This window comes from Oryza sativa, chromosome 9 (assembly GCF_034140825.1).
Source record: "Oryza sativa Japonica Group chromosome 9, ASM3414082v1".
NCBI classification, from domain to species: Eukaryota; Viridiplantae; Streptophyta; class Magnoliopsida; order Poales; family Poaceae; genus Oryza; species Oryza sativa.
This window is the reverse complement of record NC_089043.1, coordinates 24550621-24573977: the sequence shown is the minus strand read 5'-3', so window position 1 is coordinate 24573977 and position 23357 is coordinate 24550621. Positions and strand designations below refer to the sequence as shown.

Sequence of the window (23357 nt, the reverse complement as noted above, 5' to 3'; positions counted from 1 at the left end):
ATCTCGGTTGCTTCCTCGCCGTTGTGTGAATGCGCACGTGGCTGGTACAACGACGTGGGGCCTGGCGCAAAAATATAGGTACTTGCATCTCGGTTGCTTCCTCGCCGTTGTGTGAATGCGCACGTGGCTGGTACAACGACGTGGGGCCTGGCGTGGCGTGGACTAGCCGTTGACTCGATGACTTGTAAGTCAATGCCAGAGACTCAGAGCTTACCATTTGACCAATTAAGGACATCTATAAAAAAGTAGGTAATAGGAATTAAAATATTCTTACTACAGGTAAGATACATTATAAAAGTAATAAACAGCTACTATCAAGTCATAAGCTTACTACCAAGTTATAGCACTTTGTGGTGGGTTCTAACTATTTTTTAATTGTGGCATAGTTTATATTTGAGGTTTTTTTAGATGGGTTTTACCTTATTACCCACTCTATATATATATACATTATGATACATCTTCAATCTACTATTGTCATCTTACATGGACTCACCTTATTATCTACTTTTGCAACAAACATTGAGGATGACCTTATCTTATAAGACGTTTGCTAATGCACTCATAGACAAAGCAGAGCAGAGCAGAGCAAGGAGAGAGATGGAAGCGACGGCGGTGAGCTTGGCGAGGACGGTGCTCGACGGCGTGCTCGGCGGCGCGGGCTCGGCCGTCGCCGACGAGGCGGCGCTCCTGCTGGGCGTGCCGCGGGAGGTGGACTTCATCCGGAGCGAGCTCGAGATGATGCAGTCCTTCCTCAGGGCGACCTCCGGCTGCGCCGGCGACACGGCGAGGACGTGGGTGAAGCAGGTGCGCGACCTCGCCTACGACGTCGAGGACTGCCTCCTCGACTTCGCGCTGCACGCGCACGCGCACGCCTCGTCGTCCTCCTGCGCGCCGCCGCTCTGGCTCCGGCCGTGGCGCCTCGCCGAGCGCCACCGCGTCGCGGCGCGGATCCGGGAGCTCAAGGCCAGCGTGGAGGAGCTCAACCAGCGAAACCACCGGTACCACGTCGTGCCCGTTCTCGCCGCCGGGGATCAGCAGCAGCAGCAGCACGAGCCACCAGCTGCTCCTCCTCCCGCGCGCGGCGAACAACACCACCTGCGCTTCCGCGACTGGCAGGTCATCGGCCGCGGCGAGGAGGAGAGCGAGCTGGCCAAGCTCATCAGCTCCGGCGGCGACGACGACGCGGAGACGAGGAGACGGGTGGTGTCGGTGTGGGGGATGGGCGGGATGGGGAAGTCGTCGGTGGCGAGGTCGGTGTACAACGACCCGGCCATCGTCGATGGCTTCGACTGCCGCGCCTGGGTGACCGTGCCGCACCCGCTCGACAGCGCCGGCGAGTTCAAGCGGCGGCTGGTGGCGCAGCTGGAGACCGAGGTAGACGGCGGCGGCGGCGGCGACGACGTCTCGGCGTGGCTCAGGCAGAAGCGGTACCTGATCGTGGTGGACGACGTGCGGTCGCTGGAGGAGTGGGAGCACATCGAGCCGTGCCTCGTGGAGAGCGACGCCGGCGGCGGGCGGGTGATCGTGACGACACGGCAGGTAGACGTCGCCCAGCGGTGCGTGCGGGGAATGGAGCACGCGTACGAGCTCAAGACACTCGCTGCTCCGCATGACATGAGGCTGCTGTGTCAAAAGGTACGCTCGTTGCTCGCTGTGTCCATGGATCTGCATGACTGCATTTCTGCAACCAAAGTTAGTTGACCATATTTTTTTGCTATTAGTAAAAACAACTTCAATAACTTGCTTGTCTGACCAAAAGAATAAAGGATTTATATGTCTTATTAGGTTCTAGTAACTCTTAAATGATTCAAACCTTAAACTTTAATTAGTGTCAAATCAACATGCTCGTTGAAACAACAGCAATATTCTACTGACAACTCTAGCTAAAAATATCAGCTCAAGGACAACTTAGCTTAGAAATATTTAGAAATAGAGCCCTTTCAAACACGACATGAGTATAAGGCCTTCTTGTTTAGTTAGGTAAAATTTTTGGATTTAGTTATCACATCAATATACGGACACATATTTGAAATATTAAATGTAGTATAATAACAAAACAAATTACAGATTCAGCCTATAAACTGTGAGACGAATTTATTAAGCCTAATTAATCTGTCATTAGCAAATGTTTACTATAGCACTATATTGTCAAATCATGACACAATTAGGTTTAAATAATTTGTCTCACAATTTCACGTAAATTGTGTAATTTGGTAAAAGGTTTTTATTTTGAGAACTAAACAAGGCATAAGTAAGTGGTGACACCGGTGCCCCTAAAATCCAGGATACGCCCATGGCCACATCCCACAGGCACAGCGCTCGCGGACGCATTGCTCCGCCTCCACCTCCTCCTCCACCCACGCCTCGCCGGGCGGCGCACGCCATCTCGTGCCGTGGTTTTCATTTTTCTCCCGCATGGATCATGCGCGAGGACAGTGGTGAAGCTTCACTCCCCTCGCCTTCGCCTCGCGCACGCCGTGCTGTGGTTTGCGCGGGCGGTCATGGGTTCACGGTGGCTTTGCCTACCAAGTGCTTGATGAAATGCCACGCTGATGAACATCTTGGGTAGGCTGTTCCCGGCCACATAGTTAGCACTCCTTGGTGTTGAGATGGCACCAAAAAAGGGTAAATTGTGCTATATTTTGATAAGCAGGTTGCGTGAGGTTTCTTGAAAGTTTCTGTTAGTTCCAATTTTTTCCAAGTAACAATAAAATGGTGGGAATGGTACTATAGTTTCTCATTTTGCTCTCTTTTCATTTTAAAGGTGTACAAGGATCCCGAATATACCTTACAATTGCATATGCTAGAGGAAGCTAATAAAATCTTGGGGAGATGCCGTGGGCTTCCGCTTGCCATTGCCACCATAGGAGGTCTTCTGGCCAACAGGCCCAAAACAAGCGCAGAATGGAAGAATCTGCGCATCCATCTTGGTTCGGAGCTAGAGTTTGACCAGGACATCAATAGCATCAACAGAGTTATCACCTCAAGCTATGATGGGCTACCGTATCATCTGAAGTCATGCTTTCTGTACCTCAGTATTTTTCCTGAGAACCATGAGATCAGATATACTCGTTTGGTTCGGCGGTGGATAGCAGAAGGGTACATAGCAAAGCGGCGTGATATGACCGTCGAGGAAGTTGGGCAGAAGCATTACAATGACCTCATGAACAGGAGCATGATCCGACCAATGAAGAAGAAGATTGGGGCCAGCATGGCAGTTGAACGTTGTCAGGTTCATGGCATGGTGCTCCAAATAATCTTGTCCAAGTCAATCGAGGAGAACCAACTATTTATCATTGACAAGCACTGCAATGAGGTTCCACAGAGTAAGATACGACACTTGGTAGTGACAAGATGGAAGAGGTCGGAGGAGAAGATGGCAACAAACATAAATCTATCTCTAGTTCGGTCACTGACAGTGTTTGGAGAGTGTCCTGCGTCTCTAATCTCCCCTAAACTACGATTGCTGAGGGTTCTTGATTTGGAAAATGCAGTTGATCTAGAGAATGACGACCTCAAGCACATCGGGGATCTACACCATTTAAGGTACTTAGGTCTGCGAGGAACAAATATATCAAGACTTCCTTCTTCTCTGCAGAACCTTAAATGCCTGGAGACTTTAGATGTTCAGGACACTAAGGTGACACATCTCCCGGATGGAACTGCCAAACTGGAGAAGCTGCGCTATCTTCTTGCCGGCATCAACTTCGCAGAAGACTTGGCAGAGAAGATGCAAACAAATGCAAAGAACAAGGTAAACAAATGCAATGGAAACCTCTTGGAAACCTTGGCAGACGTTGTATGCAGGTGCCGTCGTGGTTTTAGTGAATGTTGTGAATCTTCATCTTCCTGCTTTGCAGGCCACTTCAGTGTAAGGGCTCCTGAGGGAATTGAGAAGCTAAGGAACCTGCACATGCTGGGGGTTGTGCGCATTGAACGAGACAGCGGAGTGGCACAGAAGCTGGGGAAACTAATTAGCTTGCGTAGATTAGGAGTGGATTTGGATGCCACTGGAGAAGAAGGGAAGGCATTGTGCAATTCAATCCAAAAACTTGCTCGACTGGAACGACTTGAAGTCCGCTCTAAGTCGCTTCTATTTCTGAACGACTTGAATGGATTAGCCCCAAAGCATCTCCTGTCACTCCGGTTGTATGGCCATTTAGAAAAATTACCTGACTGGGTTAGTTCCCTCAATGATCTAGCCAAGGTAAAGCTTCTTGAGACACAATTGGAGCAAAAAGACATTAATCTACTCGGGAACCTGAGCAACCTGACTTCTCTTGGATTGTGGGGGAAGTCCTTTGCAGGGGTGTCACTGCATTTTAGCAGGGACATGTTCAAGAATCTCAAATCGCTTCATATTCAAGGGCTGGAAAACCTCGAGACTCTGAATTTTGAGAAAAGTGCAGCGGATAGGCTTGAGAAACTTCTAGTGAAGAAATGTTTTGCATTGAGCGACAACGAACGGGGAATATCTGATATACTGTTCCTAAAGAACATAGTTGAAATTACCCTGATAAGTAAGGGTGACAAACCACATCTGCAGAAGGGATTGCAAAGGCAAGTTAGTGAATTTGAGCTTGTCAATAAGAGACGCCCTAAGCTTCAAATTGTTAATTCCATGTCAGGGAGGAGCCCAAGGGCTAATACTATTGTAGGATAAAAGAAAGGAAATAACACAAATATTTGCCCATCCCAATAGTTTCTGTATTTCGTTTCTCAATAGAGGATACCCCTATCAGAATCTGTAATCTCTTTTAGCATTTTGATGCTGCCTTTTTAGGGATTTTTTTATGTATGCTGGTAAAAGACTGGGAAAGTTCACTATTGTTCAATTGTTGAGATCAGCTTGATTTATATTACTTGATAATTAATACTCCCTCCGTTTCGAAATGTTTGACACCGTTGACTTTTTAGCATATGTTTGACCGTTCGTCTTATTCAAAAACTTTTGTGAAATATGTAAAATTATATGCCTACATAAAAATATATTTAACAATGAATTAAATGATATGAAAAGAATCAATAATTACTTAAATTTTTTGAATAAGACGAATGGTCAAACATGTGCTAAAAAGTCAACGGCGTCAAACATTTCGAAACGGATGGAGTATCACTTTTTTTTTTTAATATATATTTTGCAAGTACTCGAAGTTGTCCCTTCACATTTGCATTGTATATACAGCGTGTTGTATGCTGCTGACAAGTGACAACTGTTAGAAAGCTACTTCCAAATATGTCATGTGAAAAATAGAAGAAAAATAGCTATAAGCGACAATAATCAAGTGTATATGAGCATAGAAATCCAGGAATTTCCGGAAAGATAAAGAGCAGGTGCCTAGCTCAATTGTTTTGAATATATGATCAAGGCACCAATAATCTCTAATAATTGCATAAACATCCTATGTCGATTTATTGAGTGTTCATCAAAATCACAGCAAGAACAGCGACATGGAGACTAATTACACGACGCATTATTATTCCCTTTATCCCTGTTGATCTTTATATGCTCACCACAATGAAACGAGTCACATATATGGTAATTAAATCAGTAGATTAATCGCATAGTGATACCACTGCAACAACCTTTGTATGATTTTGTCTTTTTTTCTCCTTTTCAGTTATTGACTGACAGGCTTGCCTTTCTCCCTCATCTTGGCCACGAACTCCTTCATGGCCTCCTTCCTCTTCTTGCTGGCCAGCACCTTCGCCTGCACGCCGCTGACGCTGGGGTCCTTCCTCTCCTCTGGCGCCGCCGCCGCCGGCGGCGCCCGCCTCTTGGAGGCCGCGGAGGCAATGCCGCCGCCGTCACCGGCGACCAGCAGCGAGCCACCAGCGCCGGCGGCGATCAAGCCACGCAGAAACGCCCTGGAAAAAAACAACCAAGAACTCAACCAAATCCGTCGATTGCAGCAGAGACCGTGTCCATGATCAGTAGCGGAGAAGAACAGCAATTAATCTCTGAACCTTCTGCATTTGGCTCCGGGAGGGAGAAGGGTGGCGATGTTCTTGGCTGGAGCAGGAGGCTTCATCGCGATCATGGCGGCCGCCGTGGCCGTGCTCTGTGATGTGAGGGGAGCCATGAGATGCTTCGTGCTCGTGCTGAGCCTGCGAATGGTGCAGCCATTAGCTCGAACGCGTGCGATGCATGGCTGATGGCTAGCCTGCCTCGTGGTGACACTTGCGGATGCGACCAAAAGGGAGGAAGATAGACGTGCCCCATGTCAGGGTTTCATTGGCTGCAAAGCTTATGAACTGGATAAGGTTCTACAAATATTTGAATTTTTTGCAATATGATGAGCATGTGAGCATCACAGCTATCAGCATATGCCAAAGAATTATGCCTCGTCGATTTTGTTAATCTGACACAACTCTCAATTCATAGGTCTTGTTCGGTTTGGAGGAGTATTTTTTTTCTCTTGGAGATTAACCGAATATGGCCTAAGGGGAAAAATCCCAAGAACTAAGAATATGGTCTGCAACCAATTTGTATCACCATGAACTAAGAAACTGCAGAAAATTACAATACTGGCAGAAGTATGATCTTTTTCAGATTAGCTCTCTTATTAACAGGCTCTACAATTGCAGAGGAAAAAAAGAATCAAATTCTGTAGACTGTGCAACTGAAACCTGAAACAGGAAATTGTGTCATGCTGCTAAGTGGCTACTACAACACCATAAACTGTTTATGATGGAATTTTGTAGCTTTAAGGATTGTGTATTGACGCAGGTATATTTTCTAAGCTACTATTCTCTCCGTTTCAGGTTATAAACTGTTTTAAGTTTGACCAAGTTTATAGAAAAAATAATCATATTTTTTAACACAAAACAAATTTATTATGAAAATATATATTCAATTATTGATTTAATGAAACTAATTTAATATTATAAATATTACTATATTTGTCTATAAACTTAGTTAAATTTGAAGTAATTTAACTTTGCCAAAGTCAAAACGACTTATAATCTGAAACAGAGATAGTACTACATGGACATGACTACATAGAGACCGCACTCTATATTGTCTTAACCAGAGACTCATCTTAGACATGGTTGCATAATAGTACACCAAATGATACATGTTTTTTTTCTTCTTATAGATTTTTCTTTTAAATTATTTATCCGATTTATAATCCGATTACACCATTGTGTTCATTGCAATTAAATCTTTACAACAAGATCTTACATGACTATATTTTGATAAAAGAAATATATATGTTGTAAATTACTTTTATTATATATGTAAGTTACTTTTATCATATATATAAATTACTTTTCGATTTGATTAAATTACTTATTATACAATCATAATGTTGTGAGTTGTTTATTTTATTATCTTTTTTAGTCAATTCCATATTTTGTGCTGATTAAATTTAATTTTTAGATAGACTCACGTTTTTACCTCCATAATGGAACTACTTTTAATGTCATGATAAAGTTACTTCCTTTTTGTCTTAAGTTACTTATATAATATATGTAAATTACTTTTAAGCTTTACTGAAATTACTTTTATATGTCTAAAAAGTAATTTAGTGAAATCTAAAAGTAATTTAGATATATTATAAAAGTAATTTGTAATTTTTCATCAAAATATAATCATATGAGATCTTGTTGTAAAGATTTAATTCTTACGAACACAACCGTATAATCGGATCATAAATCGGATAAATAGTTTAAGAGAAAATTTTATTTAAAACATAGGTGATATGAATATATTTTCTACTTACTTGATGGGGACTAGTACTACAGTTAAGACATCTAGGTAGGGTCTCTCGTTAGCACTAAAACGAGAGGCCTCTTGATTTAGATTTTGCCGTAGTAAATAGTATGATTCTTGCAAAACCTTTCTTCATAGGTATTTATTAGAGAATTTTTTTAAATCAACTTATCAACTTTACAATATAATATTTATTTCATTCATTTGTGCCCTTTAATAATTAAAGTAAACCCAGTCAACTCACCCATTTTGTCGCAGTCCAATGCGAGGGCTCTACCATCGCCCATGAAAATGCTTACCCATTAGAAATCTCGATGGGCTGACCCAAATGAAATCGGCCCAAATCCAAAATTTCAGAATCTTCAGGGGATACGGGTCCACGGTTACTTCCATGAAAGGACAGCTTTGACCTCCGAGCCCGGATGCCGGTCAATACCCCCAACCCCAACCCGACCGCCACCTGCCCGGTGGGCCCAGCCTGCCAACCTCACATCCCGTCATCGAGATTCGCGCCGTATCCACACGAGGTAATTCCGGCCGTCCGATCGCACCGGACGGCTTCCAGTACTGGACGCCCCCGACCGCTCCCACCTTCTCCGCCGCGTCGCCTCCCCTCCTCCGTAACCACCGCCTCCTCCCATGGCCATCGCGTGCTTGTCCCTCCCATTCCTCGCCGCCACCGCCGCCGCCGCGCCGAAACCCTAGGGCGGCAGCGTAGGGTTCCCCTCCCCCCCCCTCCTCCGCCCCGATGACGCCGGTGCAGGCGGGGGCGGCGCCCGCGTCGCCGTCGGCGGCGGCGGCGCTCGGGTTCCTCCTCCCGACCTGCTGGGAGATCGAGGTCACCTGCGCCGCCGCGATGATCCTCGTCGCGCTCTACGCCGCGTACGAGCTGCTCGCCCCGCGCCCCGCGTCGGCGGCTGGGGGATCCTCCGCCGCCGGGGACGACCTCCTCCTCGTGCGGGACCTCGACGGCGCCGACAAGGTAACGGGGGGACTGGCTTTGGGGTTTTTTTTGGGGGGGGGGGGGAGTTTTTGCGAGGCTATTGGCGTTGTTGATCACTGATGATTTTCTACTAATGCTGCGATCGCTTCGTCGGCTGGTTGCGTGTGGATTTCTGCAGTACAAGGGTGGCTCGAGTGGGCCCTCGGCGTACGTGGTGAAGGTGAGCAGCGATCGATCAATCCTTCTCTCTCCATTTTTGTTGCCTATTGTGCAGATGGTTTGTGTAACTCGGATGTGTTTGTTCAGCTAGAGTTGTTGGCTGCGAAGAATTTGATTGCGGCAAACTTAAATGGGACCTCGGACCCCTACGCATTGATCACTTGCGGCGAAGAGAAGCGTTTCAGGTGATCATGTTGATTTAGTAATGTTCACCATTTTTAATTTCGATCATTTTGACCCGTATGTTAGGCATTAACTGTATATACGTGTATGGCTCATGTTTCTAACTCATATGTGAATATAAGAGTGTAATCTGTTCATCCTTTGCCACTTTCTACCTTTTTCAATGAGAACCATAATGTACATGGAGGCAAAACTAACGTTAAATGAAGAAAAATGAGTTTTCTATAAAGGAGTGTTTATTGATTGAATTGAAGGGTAATTGGAGGATAGGTTGAGTTTGATTTATGAATAGCAGACAGGTAATAGGAAAGGAGGAAATACTTGATTTTCCCTTAAGATTGTGCCAACCACCAAATATCTCAGGAAATCAGATAAAAGGGGGTGAGGGTTTAGTTTTTGCTATATGAGTCTGAAGTGTCTGATCCACATGCCACCTGAAAAGGTTTCTGTGGGAAAAGGTGGTGGTGCAAAATGGAATGATGAATGTTCTGGTACAAGACGATATTATTCTCTTTTATAAAATTATAGTGTGTAAAGCAGCTACTGTTTGAGTTGTCTATTTATCCTCCTTTTTATCCCTCTTTATGCCTTACAGTTCCATGGTTCCTGGCTCAAGAAACCCAATGTGGGGAGAGGAATTCAATTTTTTTGTTGACAGTCTTCCTGTAAAGGTTATTCCCAGTACCCTTTTCTGCTATTTTGGACTCTCTTATAAGATGCAATGCTTATTCAGGACTTCTATACCAAAGCTTGTCAGACTTCTTGGTGCACAACTTTAGTGTCAGAAAAAATATGCACTGTTGTTGTAATAGCCTTGTAACATAGGACTACCTGGCTCAAATTGGACTGTTTTTCTTGCGAATTCGTTAGTAGTTATACTTCAATTTGAAGGTTTACCACCACATTGCTGCAAATTCACTGTTGCTCTTATCTAGCTATTTCCACTGATAGATACCTATCACATTTTTTGAAGTTTTTTTAAATAAATATAGAATTGTGAGTTTCACTTTGCTTCTTCTCACTCATTTGTTCTCTACACTTCCATAGATAAATGTGACAATATATGACTGGGACATTGTATGGAAAAGTACTGTTCTTGGTTCTGTTATTGTTCCAGTTGAATCCGAGGGACAGAGTGGACCAGTTTGGTATACGCTTGATAGTACATCAGGCCAGGTGAATGATACGTACAGAAACCGCTTGGTCTCTTAAGCTACATTTTTATATTCAGTTTTCTTATTGTAATCTTTATGGTCAGGTGTGCCTACATATTAAGGCAATCAAGGTCCATGAGAGTTCATCGAGGTCAGGCCTTGCTCTTTCTTTATTCATTATTGTTTGATGTTTCTACAGACTTTGTTCTTACCTGTAGTTTACTTTAAGTGTGAAACTGTTATTCAGAGTTTGTACGAATAATCAGGTTTTAAACAGTTTCGAACTTGGTTGCTTTTATTTTAGTTTGCCCTTTCAGATGACATTATATATTTTTTTTGTAGTGTTCAATATGCTAATAGTTTTGTTTAACCGTTTCCAACTATCATTTTGATATTTGACCCAGTGTTGTATTATATTGCCAACTATCATCTTGTTAGTCTTAGCCTTTATTATTTGTTTTTTAGGGCTCTAAATAGCTCTGCTGAGGCTGGTGCTCGTAGAAGAATTTCCTTGGATAAACAAGGACCCACTGTAGTTCATCAAAAACCAAGTCATTTGCAGACGATATTTGGACTTCCTCCAGATGAGGTATGTAACTATCTGAACTATTCTTCTTGTTTTTATGCATAGAAACACGATTCCTAATGGCAAGTTTTACTTGTTCATTTCTTTCCCCTTTGTCAGGTTGTTGAACATAGTTATTCATGTGCACTTGAGAGGTCATTTCTGTATCACGGGCGCATGTATGTCTCTTCATGGCACATTTGCTTCCATTCAAACGTCTTCTCTAAGCAGATCAAGGTTAGCTCATATACAGATTATTTTAGTTGGCATCCTTCCGTTGATGCAATTAGTTTAGGTTCTATATTTCACTTCATTTTTATATTATGTTTATCAGAAATCATTCAGTTATTTTGAATGTTCTGTTGATTTTACCAGCGGTTTCCATCTAAACAAGATAATAGGATACATGACCTTTGTGACTATCAAAAAAAGGATAGTGGAGTAAATGTGGATAATTAATGCGTTCACTTTTCAGGGTTAACAATAACAGCACAATAATGCTATTTTTGTTTATGTAGTTTTTGGTTAAATCTTGTTATAACCATGCACTTCTGATTGAGTTCTTACAGAAAAACCAACAGAATATCAGCAAAATCTTCCGATAGATCATTGGAAACTAAGTATTGCACCTAAATGGTTATCACTGTTGCAAGATTTCCATACTAACTGTTATGCTTTAGTTCTTCCAAAATCCTAACCAGTGAAGCCACCGGTCCTGGTCTGGCGATTATCTGATTGAATTAGATTTTTGTAATTGATTTGTAGTTTACGAGCTTAGGAAAATTACACTGTGCCAGATGGTTTGTCTTAAAAATAAGTCCATCTATTATCATTTACTTCAGTTGATATATATGCTTTACTCATGTAACTAACAATTCTTTTCATTTTTATGAAGGTTATGCTTCCGTTGAGGGATATTGATGAGGTGATTACTATACTATTTCCTGTGATCTCTTCATGATTTCTTGCTGCACATGTTAATTTGCCTTTTCTTTCTGTTATTACAAGTACTGCAGATAAGAAGAAGCCAGCATGCAGTTATTAATCCAGCAATCACGATATTTCTTCGAATGGGAGCTGGAGGACATGGGGTTCCTCCCTTAGGAAGTCCCGATGGTAAGCTCTAACACTAGCAAGTCTGCACCTTTGCCTCTTCCTCTTTTTAGCACTACATGGACAGCAGTGCTAACTCAAAAGTTCATCTTGAATTATATTATTTGGATCCCACTTCATGCTTCTCGCTCTCAACAGCAAAACATGTTGTTGGTATTACACTATTACTCATAAGTTAGTGTAAATTTGAGTGCTGTGAAGGTTTGTTACTACTTACCGGACTAAATTACATCCCTCTAGCTTGCTTGAGAACTGAATGCATGCATATCCTAAATTGAGTCGTATATTTTTCTTGATGCAACAAAATTGGTAGCAAGCTAGAATTGCATATATGTGGATAAAGCTAAATGGTCATTATTGAAGCAGATCAATACCCTTACAATGGAAAGAACCGATAACCAAAGTTTAGCAAAGATATGGCAATTTTTTTGGAGACAGCCAAAGGACTGGAAGACGTAAGATTTGATACATGACGAACTGCTTCATGAGTTCATAACACTCTGTTTATGTATATTTCTGCAGGAAGAGTCAGATATAAATTTGCATCATTTTGGAATAGAAACCATACATTTAGAGCATTGCAACGAGCTGTCAAGAACTTCCATACAATGATAGAGGCTGAGAAACAGGTATTGATCATGTATATAGGTGTAACACCCTAGACCTTTACTCTTACATTATTCCTCGAAGTTTGGATATTAATCTTTATGAGGCATTTTACATATTTGCTGTCTTACTGTCAGTGAACTTTCTACAAATATGATATCTATAAGTTGGATCAGAATTGATAATCTGTTTTACATTTGGATTTTGAATTCTAGGAACGTGCTCAATCTGCATTACGTGCACACAGTAGCTCAAGAAAAAGTAGCATGAAGGAGATAAATGTTCCAGAAGATTGTGCTGATTTAACAGGCCAATTACAACCTTTTGTCAAAGAGGAAGTTCTAGTCACTGTATTCAATGTAATAATGTCTAACTGTATATTTGCTTCAGGAATATGTAGTTTATGACACGGCTGATGTTTAACTCTGACTCTATCTAATTTCAGGGATCTTTTCCATGTACTGCAGAGGAGTTCTTTAATACTCTGTTAAGTGATGATTCAAGTTACATCACGGAATTTCGGACAGCTCGAAAGGATAAAGATATCAATGTAAGTCTGCTGATGATACCTCACATCCAAGTAGATAGTTGTACTAAATTGGCAATTCATTAGTTGATAACCCTAATGGATGTTGATCTAGTTTCGAAAAGTTGTTGGTTTAAAACTTTTAACCGGAGCTTTTCAGCCAGTGTGAAGGAGGTGAATATGTGGCTCTGCTGAACTTATGGCATAGTGTTACTGATCTCAATGGGGGTGCACAGCTGACTGAGAACCAGTATATGAGACCTATTGGCAGCCAGTCTCATTAGTTTTTGTGGGACTGAAAGGATTACGTATTTACAGTAGAGATTGGTATGCTATATGCTAGTCTAAACTCTAAACTATAAACGTGTGTTGTCCATCTTCCATGCATATTTTGATAGTTGGTAAGCTTCCATATTCTAGTTTTATGCTAAGTCTGGGTAAGATGCGCAAACCGATTATTGAATAACTGAATCTGCTAGAAAGGATCGCAGAGGACAGTAGTATCTATCTTTTGCTTTAACAGCACTCAGCAGCCTGAGGGACTGTGGGTTCTCTTGGCATTATAGCCTACTAAAAATGGTTTCATTCTGCAGTTAGGTCAATGGCACCACGCTGATGAGTATGATGGTCAGGTGAGGGAACTTAATTGCAAATCAATATGCCATAGTCCAATGTGCCCCCCATATTCAGCAATGACAGAGTGGCAACATATGGTTCTTTCAGCTGACAAAACAGATCTGGTACGTTTCTAATGTGCAGCTGAATGTTCCTATATGGCTTGATATAATAGTTCATGAAGCACAGCAATTCCTATATATTATCTATACTTTATATCATAAGTAGTACTAACTTTTGCTGTTTACTTATAGGTATTTGAAACTGTACAGCAAGTACATGATGTTCCATTTGGTTCCTTCTTTGAGGTACTTGTTGTTGTTGGCATAGTTGTTATGGAATATATGTGGTTTTGTTAATCAAATGGCAATATTGCTGACACCTCTTCAAACATGATGCCTATCGTAAATTTACTGATACATTACTATAATTGACTATCATGCTGCTTTTCAGGTACACTGTAGATGGTCTGTGAAGACTACCAGTTCTGACTCATGCAGTCTTAACATTAGTGCTGGTTGGTGCATTTCTTTTATCCCATTACAGTTGTTATAACTTATGCTCCTTATGATGTATTATGATTTTATTATTACTAATGCAATGATCGTTTTTACCATTTCAGGTGCACATTTCAAGAAATGGTGCATAATGCAGTCGAAGATAAAGAGTGGTGCTGTGGACGAGGTATGCTCTTCTCTATTATTACTGAGTTCCTGCATCAACTATCTGTTGATGAGTTTGTCAATAAGCTCACTGTAGTAAAAATGTGAAATATTAGTATTAAAATAAATGCAGCGAGGTATGTACTATAGAATACTACATCCGTCTAAAAAGACTTCATTTTTAGCTATTAATCTGGACAACTCATTTTTAGCTATGAATAATCTGGACAAGTTGTCTAGATTCATAGCTAGAAATGAAGTCTTTTGGTACGGAGATAGTAGCTCACATAACAGATGGCCAGACAGGCAGACAGTAGTCATGGGCCCAGAAACACCAGTTTAGACATGATCAGATCCATAAATAGGCACCCAAAAAAGTTGATCTAAAATAGATTTTGTGGTCATCTGTTATTAGCTGGCCTGCTACGGATGAATATTTTCACCGGAATTGTAAAAAAAAATATTTGCACCGGTTTGCATATTGAGAATACAAATGAGCTTCATCTATCCGGTGTTTGAATACAAATCCTCATTAAATCATGGCGATAGCATTTGCTAGTAAACTTATGTAATAGTAGCTTTTTACTGGCTTACCCTTAGCATAGGATGTTGCAGTTACCTAGGTCTTTCAGGCCAAAATGTGGATGACCTGAACAGTGATGTGATTTCTGCATATTTCAAAACAATTCTCTCTTTTAAAATCTTGCAGTACAAGAAGGAAGTCCAGGAGATGTTGGAATTTGCAGAGTCGTATATGCGCAAAGTTAGAACTTCTAACCAAGACAATGGTACACCTACTGAGCAAGACAACGGCGCTGTGACTGAGCAAGAAAATGTGGCGCCGGATAATACACCAAATGATGAATAATTTTTCTCTAAGTTATGTCTTCTCCTGTAGGATGACATCTACCACCCGTTGATAGTAGTTTGTTGAAGTGTTATAGCAGAAGAACAGGTGGACCTGTAATTATAATCCACATGTAATAGGGTTTAGCCGGAAAAAGGGGGTGCTTACAAGATCTAACAGTGTATAAATTGTCTATACATTTTGGCTAATGTATATTTGAAAACGCATAACATAGGAGTAGTGCTCACTATAGTTTGGGAAGTTGAGAGTTCGAACATTCAAGTTCAGGATACATCTAGCCTAGAAGTTGATGGTTTTCTCTCGGTTGATACACTGAAATTCCGAGGTTGGAGTAGTAGATAAAATGCATAACAGGGAGCAGGATCAGTTCATTCATTCATTTAGGCGTTCGCATTGGTTTACAAATTGGAGCAGTCAGTCATTTCATCCAGGTTAGCTTAGCTTGATCTGAATGATTGAACTAATAAGAGTTTGGTTAATATACTCTGTTGGCTGGTTTGATTTCCATGATGATTCAAACATGACTCCTTCAATGACGCAATTGCAATATCGAGTTCTGATTTCTGAATAGTTCAACACAAGACAAGCATGCATCGGTGTTATGGTGTGTCAGCAATCAGGTGTTATGATCAAGTAGTTCTTAAATTGAAACGAATTTATAGCAGCAGGGCAATCCCCCTCAAATTCAAAAGTGAGCAAGAGCGCACACATGTTAATGTAATGTTACACCTTCCAATTTGGGGGCTTTTAACTATTTGCCACTCGTACAATTTGCCACTAGACCTATATGTTATAGACACATGAGGGCCCACATGTCATAGACACGGTGTGGCAAATCGTTAATTGCCATATCATAAGAGTGGCAAATAGTTAAATTTCCCTCCAATTTGATGGAAAATACAGGGGCATAAGATTGGAAAAACTGCTTTTTTGCTTCAGTTGCTGTTCGATTCGATTTCTAATCACGATACAATCCATTATTTTCCTCATTGTAAATCCCGTTGAAATTTGAACAAAATTCAGTGCCAAAATCACATCACTCCGCTGCAGCATATGTGACAAACAAAATGTTCGCTCTACACACTCACGAACCACCGGACTTCGGCGGCGACGGCGCAGCGCCAGCGCCGGTAAACGGCGGAGGCCGCGGCACGGCGGCGGTAGCGGCGGCGGCAAGGCCGGGAAACGTCGCAGGCCGCGGGACGGCGGCGGCGGAGGGCGGCGTGATCACCCTGACGAGGCCGCCGCCGCCGTCCTCGCCGCCGAGGCCGACAAGGTGGCCGTACATCCGCAGCCAGTTGTCGGAGGCCTCGTCGACGGTGCGGTAGGTCCAGATGTGCGGCCGGGCCTTCTCCCTGGCGGCGAGGATCTCCTCCGCCTCCGCCGCGCGCCTCGTCTTGAGCCAGAGACAGTCGACGAGGTCCCCCCACTTGCCGAAGCAGTTGTCGAACTCGCCGTGCCGGTAGTAGTTCTGCAGCTGGTAGTACGGCGAGTAGCAGAACCACAGCGCGTCGAAGCACTTCACGCAGTCCGGCCGCGGCGGCGCCGGACCACCGCCTCCGCCGCCGCCGGGATTCTCCTTCTTGGGATCCATGATTTTTCCTCCCCCTCTCTGCCTGCCAAGAACACGCGGAGATCGTTGGAATCGAGGATCCAGATGTCAAACAGGCTGGCAAGCCGTGGGGAGGAGGGAACACGAACCGGATTTCGCGGGCGGATGGTCGAGGCGGCGAGATCACCGGCGGCGGCGACGGTGGGGGAGTCGGCGGCTAGGGTTCGCCGCGGCGGCCGCGGAAGAGATGGGGGAGAAGAAGGCGAGATGAGATGGACGGAGTGACGACGTGCGAGTAGGCCTTGTTGGGCTTTGAGGTTGGGCTGGGCTTATGGTGGAAACGGGAAACGGGCTGAATATTTTTTAATTGGGTGGGCCGGAATTTTTGTTTTTTTGTTGGAATCTGGTGGGTTATCTCCAGAGGTTTTCGGGCTTTACATCCGCAGGGCTGATATAGTTATTGGGCTTTGATCGATCAGGACGAGTTGAAGCCTTCAAAAATCAAAATGTTGGTAGCACACTAGCACACCGTCGGGTTCGGATTGGTGGACCAGTTAGGATAACCTTTTAAAAATCGCTCATAAACATAGACACAAGACCGATACCGATGTATCTTGATATTGATAAAGTTATCATAGGTTTTTCGTTATCAAGGGATACGTCGTCTACCAATAAAAATTAATTAATCATAAATACAAACACATTGATTAAGTTTAGGAATTGAACATTGATTTCACCATAAGAAATCTAACCAATTGAGTTGCATGCACTTCACAAGTTAGGAATTCTTTTTGTAAGCCTCATGAAAAAATTGATAGAATTGTTTATAGATTTTAGGGGTTTGTAGAAATACCAATCTTCCAAACCCGGTGCTAGTTTTTCTTGTGGACCATATATAATTATCACGCCATATTTAAAAACGTGTCAAAATCATCTTTACACTAAAATTACCTAAGTCTACACTATAAATTTCAAAACTCACAATATAATCACACTATAATTTTTATTAATGATTGCAATATAATTTTCTAATACACACTATATAAGAGAATTGGGATTAAAATTAATTTATCATCTACTTACATAGAAGTGATATAAACATCTATATACCTATATATATATAATAAAAAAATAAGTAAGGTTTCCGGATTTTTTTTCGTCCGTCATCCAGATCATGTTGCCAAAATCCGTTTTACTTCGCTTAATAGTCGGATTGGACCTTTTCTAATATACTTCAAAACCTCGGTTGATATACAATATGTACCGCTTATGTAGCCACCAATCACAGCTGGCAGCTTGCCTACTTGGTTAGTGGAGGAAATCTTTGACCTGTCCACCACAGTTCAATTTCTACCACAATTGCTCGGAATAAGTCTACTTTACCTCCCACATCTCAAATTCTATTATTACTTTGTCTCAGAATAAGTCTACTCTGCCTCCCACATCTGAATCCTACTAGGAATAAGTCTACTTTGCCTCCCACAACTAAAATCCCTATTATTACTTTTTTGCCTCTCTCAGGTTAGATTGCTCGGAATAAGTCTACTTTGCCCCCCACATCTCAAATCCTATTATTACTTTGCCTCATAATAAGTCTACTTGGCCTCCCACATTTCAAATCCTACTCGGAAGAAGTCTTGCCTCCCACATCTCAAATCCTATTATTACTTTGCCTCTCCTAGGCTAGATTGCTGCACAATTTTTTTTTCTCCGCCTACTTTGCCTCCACATCTCAAATCCTATTATTACTTTGCCTCTCGCTAGATTGTTGCGCAATTTTTTTCTCTCCGCCACTAGCAAGTTAGTGATTCTGAAATCTTATAATGAACCAGTTTTTAATTTAGAAATTGAACGTAATTATTTTTTCTTTCGTCATCTGCAAAACACGACATATTAGAGTCTGCACCATCTATTTGCTCCTCTTTCTTCAACATTATAAGATTCTAGAATCACTATATATATATATATATATATATATCTATATATATATATATATATATATATATATATATATATATATATATATATATATATATATATATATATATATATATATATATATATATATATATATATAGTGATTCTAGAATCTTATAATGAACCCGTTTTTAATTTAAAAATTAAACATATTTTTTTTTCTTTTTGTCATATGCAAAACACGACATATTAGAGTCCGCACCATCTATCGTCCACGCATGAGCCGTGAAAACGATTCGTCTCCACGTAAGTCCGTGTTCGATTTTAGAAATCATATCAAGCACTTACCATGCATCCGATGGCTGAAAAATCAAAAGTTTTGCACCTCTTTCTTCAATAGATATTTAGTGATTCTGAAATCTTATAATGAACCAATTTTTAATTTGAAAATTAAACATAATTATTTTTTCTTTTAATCATCTGCAAAAAACGACATATTAGAGTCCGCACCATCTATCGTCCACGCATGAGCCATGAAAACGAGTCGTCTCCACACAAGCCCATGTTCGATTTTAGAAATTATATCAGGCGCTTGCCATGCAAGAGTTAAGAGAGAGCGTGTGTTATGACAATATGAGTATATCAATATGCAATAGTGTTTCTTATCAGTCCTAATTATCATTAGCCCAATGAACAATTTATCTATCTTAAAACATTATTATATACATGTCAACTGTGTATTTATATCATTTAACCCGTCATTATACCTGTAGCGAAGCACAGGCATTTTGCTAGTACTTACATATGTATGCATAGGTAAAATGGCTAAAATCAAGTAAAAAATGTGATGCCATATTTTTAGCAAAACTTGATCTTTTTTCCTTTCTTTTTTTAAAACATCTTGTCATCCTATCTAACTGTAAAGTTATCCCCCACTAATTTCTTAAGCTTAACATGCAAAAATGCTACATCATCATCCACTAACAAAATGCCACATCATCATCCACTAATTAACAAGATGTCACATCATCATCCACTAACAATCATCACATTTAAACATCATACAAACATGCTATATCTTTATTGTTTTTATAATTTAAGAGTTTTTCAAATACAAACATGTTAAATTATCATCCAACATAATTCACATAACGTTTCAATGTATATCTTCATGCAAAGATGCCACATCATCATCCACTAATTAACAAGATGCCACATCATCATCCACTAATAATTATCACATCTAAACATCATGCAAACATGCTATATCTTTATAGTTTTTATAATTTAAGAGCTTTTCAAACACAAACATGTTAAATTATCATTCAATATAATTCACATAATATTTCAATGTATATCTTCATACTAAATTGCCGCAGCAATGCACGAAGTTTCACCTAGTTTTTTCAATAGAAGAGACAGATGGGGGGAAAAGCCTCGTCATCAATTCCTTAATCCCTTCTCAACAATTTGAGAGGAGTGCCATCACAATTATATTCACATGGACTGCTGCTGGAGACACGCGCAGCATATGTCATCTCTGTCGCATAAGTCGGCAGCCACACGCGGTTTGCGAGCGGTGCGCCCGGTCGCCATGTGGGATGTGTGCTCCATCAAATCGACCTTATGGCCCGGCTGTTTGATTGCTCGATCGCTACCTTATGTTTTATATAAGATTAATTTATTGGACGGAAGGGAGTATATTGTAACAGCCTTATTTAAATTTATGATTAAAACTTTTATAATTTATGTTTTTTACGACTTAAATGATAATGTTGTAAGAGAAACTATGATGAAAAAAAACTGAAAAACATAATTTAAATTTTGTCATTTAGCATATGCTGTTTGGGCCAAAAGATGAGAGCCTAAGTTCCTTTGTTTGGTCGCTTTCTCACTGTTTCTTTACATGCCCGATGCGTGAGAATTGGAGAGAGATGACGCATACAGACATGCTGTAGTATTATTCTCGCTGGCTTCTGTAATTCTACAGTTAATTGGTACTAGTTCGTGTATGTAGCTGACTCGTCGTCGTCGTCGTCGTGACTCGTGACTTCGTGAGTGCTTTTTTGTTCTTCTTTTTTTTTACTAGGAATATCCTGTTCTGCCTAGCATACAAACAGGTATGGACAGGCACACCTGGCCGTCATCCGCTGGGAATGTAAAAAAAGGTGAAAAACGCACGGCTTTCACTACACCAGCTGGACTGCGTACACGTAGGAATAGTAGTTTACACAGTTGATGGCCACCACTTCCGCTATCCGCGTGCAGATTCGCACGAACAATGGCCACTTTCTTACTCTCGTCTCATCTCGAGGCTACGCACGCATGACGCATCCATCCGGCGCCGGCGAGCCCATCTGTGAAACAAGGGCGCTGTTTGGTTCATTAGGCTAAGGGGACGTGGGATGTTTAGTTGATGTCTAATCTTGCCGTAGCTAAGTTTAGACTAGTTGTAGCATGATGGTATAAATATGGCTTAGAAATAGTTGGCTACAAGTGTGGCATATTTAGCTTTAAATTTGAGAGCATAACATATAGGTTCCAAAGTTAAGAAAGTGTGATATAACACAATTGCGGCAACGAACCAAATACATGCCTAAAAAACTGTAGCGTGACTAAAGTGTGGCGTGGCGAAGTGTGGCAACCAACCAAACAACCCCTAAGTATTAGACCCCTAGCTTTTTACCAGAATTAGCCCCTAGAAATCCAAACATGTGAGCTAATTTTGGACTAAAGTGAATTAACCCTCCCCAATCATTAGCCCCTCCAAGAGGTATTTAGATCAGGGACTAAACTTTAGTCCCTGTCACATCGGATGTTAGACACTAATTTAGAGTATTAAACAGACTGTTTATAAAACTAATTACATACATGAGAGCTAATTCGCGAGACAACTTTTTTAAACCTAATTTATCCATAATTAGATAATATTTAATGTAACATCATATAGACTAATTATGGATTAATTAGGCATTGGCTAAAGTTTAAAGGGCTAAATGAAGAAGTAAACTTTAGCCCTCAAATTAGCCAAAGGGCTAAAGAACCAAACAAGGCCAAGATCTTCTTCAGTAGTGTTTTCTTATTTTAAGCGGTTAATATGTGGGTCTCTCGTGGTTCACACATCAATGATCCAAGCAAGAGTATTATTATAGGCATGTTTGGTAGACTTGAGTTACTCTGAGTGCAGTTGTGTTGCTGTTTGAACCCACTTCACCTCTCTAGTTTATTTTATAAGAACGTTTTATCCAGCTCCGCTTTTATTTCAGATATAGCTGACGCTAGAGCTAAAACAAACAGACCCTACTGAGCATACTCATCCAGACAACCTCACCGTCATTTTTTTTATTTTTGAAATTTTCAGCGTTGTTTAGCCCATTTCCGTCTCACCGCATTGAGCATCTCTCACCGAGAAAAAAAAAAGTTTTACCATTGTTCGAGCTCAGCAGCCTTTGGTAAGAAAAAAAAATCATTTTCACACGAATGGCTGACTATGAAGACTATGAAAATCAATTTTCGCAAATAGTTCTGAAACCACCTATAAAAATTGATAATATAAAATTTAGAAATATTGACGTATTATTTAAGAAAAATAACAAGCCATAACTTTTTGTGTTGATTCAAGAAGCTCGATTTGAGAGTTTTTTTTAAAATTATTTTTAGCAAATATCCATTATCGTATTCGTCTCGTATCTATATTAGATAACATTCAATTCTGTTTTCATATTCAAGGTTATTATTTTGATTTAGAAAAATATAATTGAGCTAGTTTTCGTTCCTTTTTATCCGTTTTCATCCTACAGTCACCGGCCTTAGCCATGCCATGGAGTGTAGCCCTTTTACTGTTGTCCTCCTAAATGATTTCGATAGCTAGCTGTAAACCATATCACGTGATGCCTTCCCTTTTCTTGCCTTTCGTCACATGATCAGCCGCCAGCAAATCTCCTCTCTCTCTATATATATATTTCAAAATGTAGAACACCGTAACTTTTTATATAACGTTTGACAATTCAGTTTATTTTACAAATAAATAAATATTATTTATTTTGTTATAACTTATTTTACCATCAAATAAAATATAATCTTAACATATACTTTTACGTAATTATTCTAAACTTTTAAATAAAATAAATACTCAAATATTGTGTGAAAAATCAAAGTATCATATTACTTCCTCCGTTTCAAAATGTTTGACACCATTGACTTTTTTAGTACGTGTTTGACCATTCGTCTTATTCAAAAAATTTAAGTAATTATTTATTCTTTTCATATCATTTGATTCATTGTTAAATATACTTTCATGTACACATATAATTTTACATATTTCATAAATTTTTTTAATAAGACGAACGGTAAAAGATGTGCTAAAAAATCAACGGTGTCAAATATTTTGAAACGGATGGAGTATTTTGATAAGAAGTGGCAGCCGGGGATCAGAGAGTACGTACGGTTTGTTGAGTATTGAGAAAACCCACGAGTCCCCCACACACACTGCTAGATCTTCTCGCTCGCAGAAGGGGCCTCCTGGAGTGGGGAGTACACGCAGATGCAGGGACCGGGTCCCTGCCTGCTCATAACTCTGCAAAATCCACGGATTTCCAACGCAAGGCAATAGTATCTATCGTAGTAGTTATTTTTTTTAATCAATAGCAGCACCAGTAACTCTGGATTGGACCACCATGGTTAATTTGGATGTTGCGTGTGAAAAATTTTGCAAGAT

General features: G+C 40.8%; 4 protein-coding genes across 5 annotated transcripts; 2 read left to right on the top strand and 2 right to left on the bottom strand.

The window, feature by feature from the left end:
• The first annotated feature begins 405 nt into the window (after window positions 1-405).
• Window positions 406-4880, top strand: LOC4347586 (disease resistance protein Pik-2-like). Its single transcript, XM_015756750.3, has 2 exons — window positions 406-1635; window positions 2765-4880. The coding sequence occupies exons 1-2, from the start codon at window positions 484-486 to the stop codon at window positions 4661-4663; spliced, it is 3051 nt and encodes a 1016-aa protein (XP_015612236.2). The 5' UTR covers window positions 406-483; the 3' UTR covers window positions 4664-4880.
• Window positions 4881-5389: 509 nt separating this feature from the next.
• LOC4347585 (uncharacterized) lies at window positions 5390-6467 on the bottom strand. Its single transcript, XM_015756753.3, has 2 exons — window positions 5968-6467; window positions 5390-5868 (listed from the first exon to the last, which is right to left on the bottom strand). The coding sequence occupies exons 1-2, from the start codon at window positions 6081-6083 to the stop codon at window positions 5622-5624; spliced, it is 363 nt and encodes a 120-aa protein (XP_015612239.1). The 5' UTR covers window positions 6084-6467; the 3' UTR covers window positions 5390-5621.
• A 1848-nt stretch (window positions 6468-8315) lies between these two features.
• On the top strand, window positions 8316-15380 carry LOC4347584 (BAG-associated GRAM protein 1). The gene is made up of 18 exons (XM_015757001.2): window positions 8316-8699; window positions 8839-8880; window positions 8967-9064; window positions 9658-9733; window positions 10110-10238; window positions 10321-10367; window positions 10682-10805; window positions 10902-11018; window positions 11677-11706; window positions 11798-11897; window positions 12417-12523; window positions 12716-12859; window positions 12946-13050; window positions 13620-13766; window positions 13896-13949; window positions 14095-14158; window positions 14264-14325; window positions 15013-15380. Exons 1-18 carry the CDS (start codon window positions 8466-8468, stop codon window positions 15169-15171), a joined length of 1839 nt encoding a protein of 612 aa, XP_015612487.1. The 5' UTR covers window positions 8316-8465; the 3' UTR covers window positions 15172-15380.
• A 701-nt stretch (window positions 15381-16081) lies between these two features.
• On the bottom strand, window positions 16082-17009 carry LOC4347583 (uncharacterized). Of its 2 annotated transcripts, none has more exons than XM_015757003.3 (2): window positions 16873-17009; window positions 16082-16787 (listed from the first exon to the last, which is right to left on the bottom strand). In XM_015757003.3, exon 2 carries the CDS (start codon window positions 16763-16765, stop codon window positions 16256-16258), a length of 510 nt encoding a protein of 169 aa, XP_015612489.1. In that variant the 5' UTR covers window positions 16766-16787; window positions 16873-17009; the 3' UTR covers window positions 16082-16255. The 2 variants fall into 2 exon arrangements, with proteins under 2 accessions (XP_015612489.1, XP_015612490.1); XM_015757004.3 differs by having other exon boundaries at window positions 16082-16783.
• Between the last annotated feature and the right edge of the window lie 6348 nt (window positions 17010-23357).

Bases quoted from the DNA above. Each gene is read 5' to 3' on its own strand.
- LOC4347586 (XM_015756750.3), top strand. From the start codon at position 484: ATGGACTCACCTTATTATCTACTTTTGCAACAAACATTGAGGATGACC. The intron at 1,636-2,764 runs GTACGCTCGTTG...TTCATTTTAAAG, and splicing joins TGAGGCTGCTGTGTCAAAAG to GTGTACAAGGATCCCGAATA.
- LOC4347583 (XM_015757003.3), bottom strand. From the start codon at position 16,765: ATGGATCCCAAGAAGGAGAATCCCGGCGGCGGCGGAGGCGGTGGTCCG.
- LOC4347585 (XM_015756753.3), bottom strand. From the start codon at position 6,083: ATGGCTCCCCTCACATCACAGAGCACGGCCACGGCGGCCGCCATGATC. The intron at 5,869-5,967 runs GTTCAGAGATTA...GTTTTTTTCCAG, and splicing joins CCCGGAGCCAAATGCAGAAG to GGCGTTTCTGCGTGGCTTGA.
- LOC4347584 (XM_015757001.2), top strand. From the start codon at position 8,466: ATGACGCCGGTGCAGGCGGGGGCGGCGCCCGCGTCGCCGTCGGCGGCG. The intron at 10,368-10,681 runs GTCAGGCCTTGC...TTTGTTTTTTAG, and splicing joins GTCCATGAGAGTTCATCGAG to GGCTCTAAATAGCTCTGCTG. The intron at 14,159-14,263 runs GTTGGTGCATTT...TTACCATTTCAG, and splicing joins CAGTCTTAACATTAGTGCTG to GTGCACATTTCAAGAAATGG.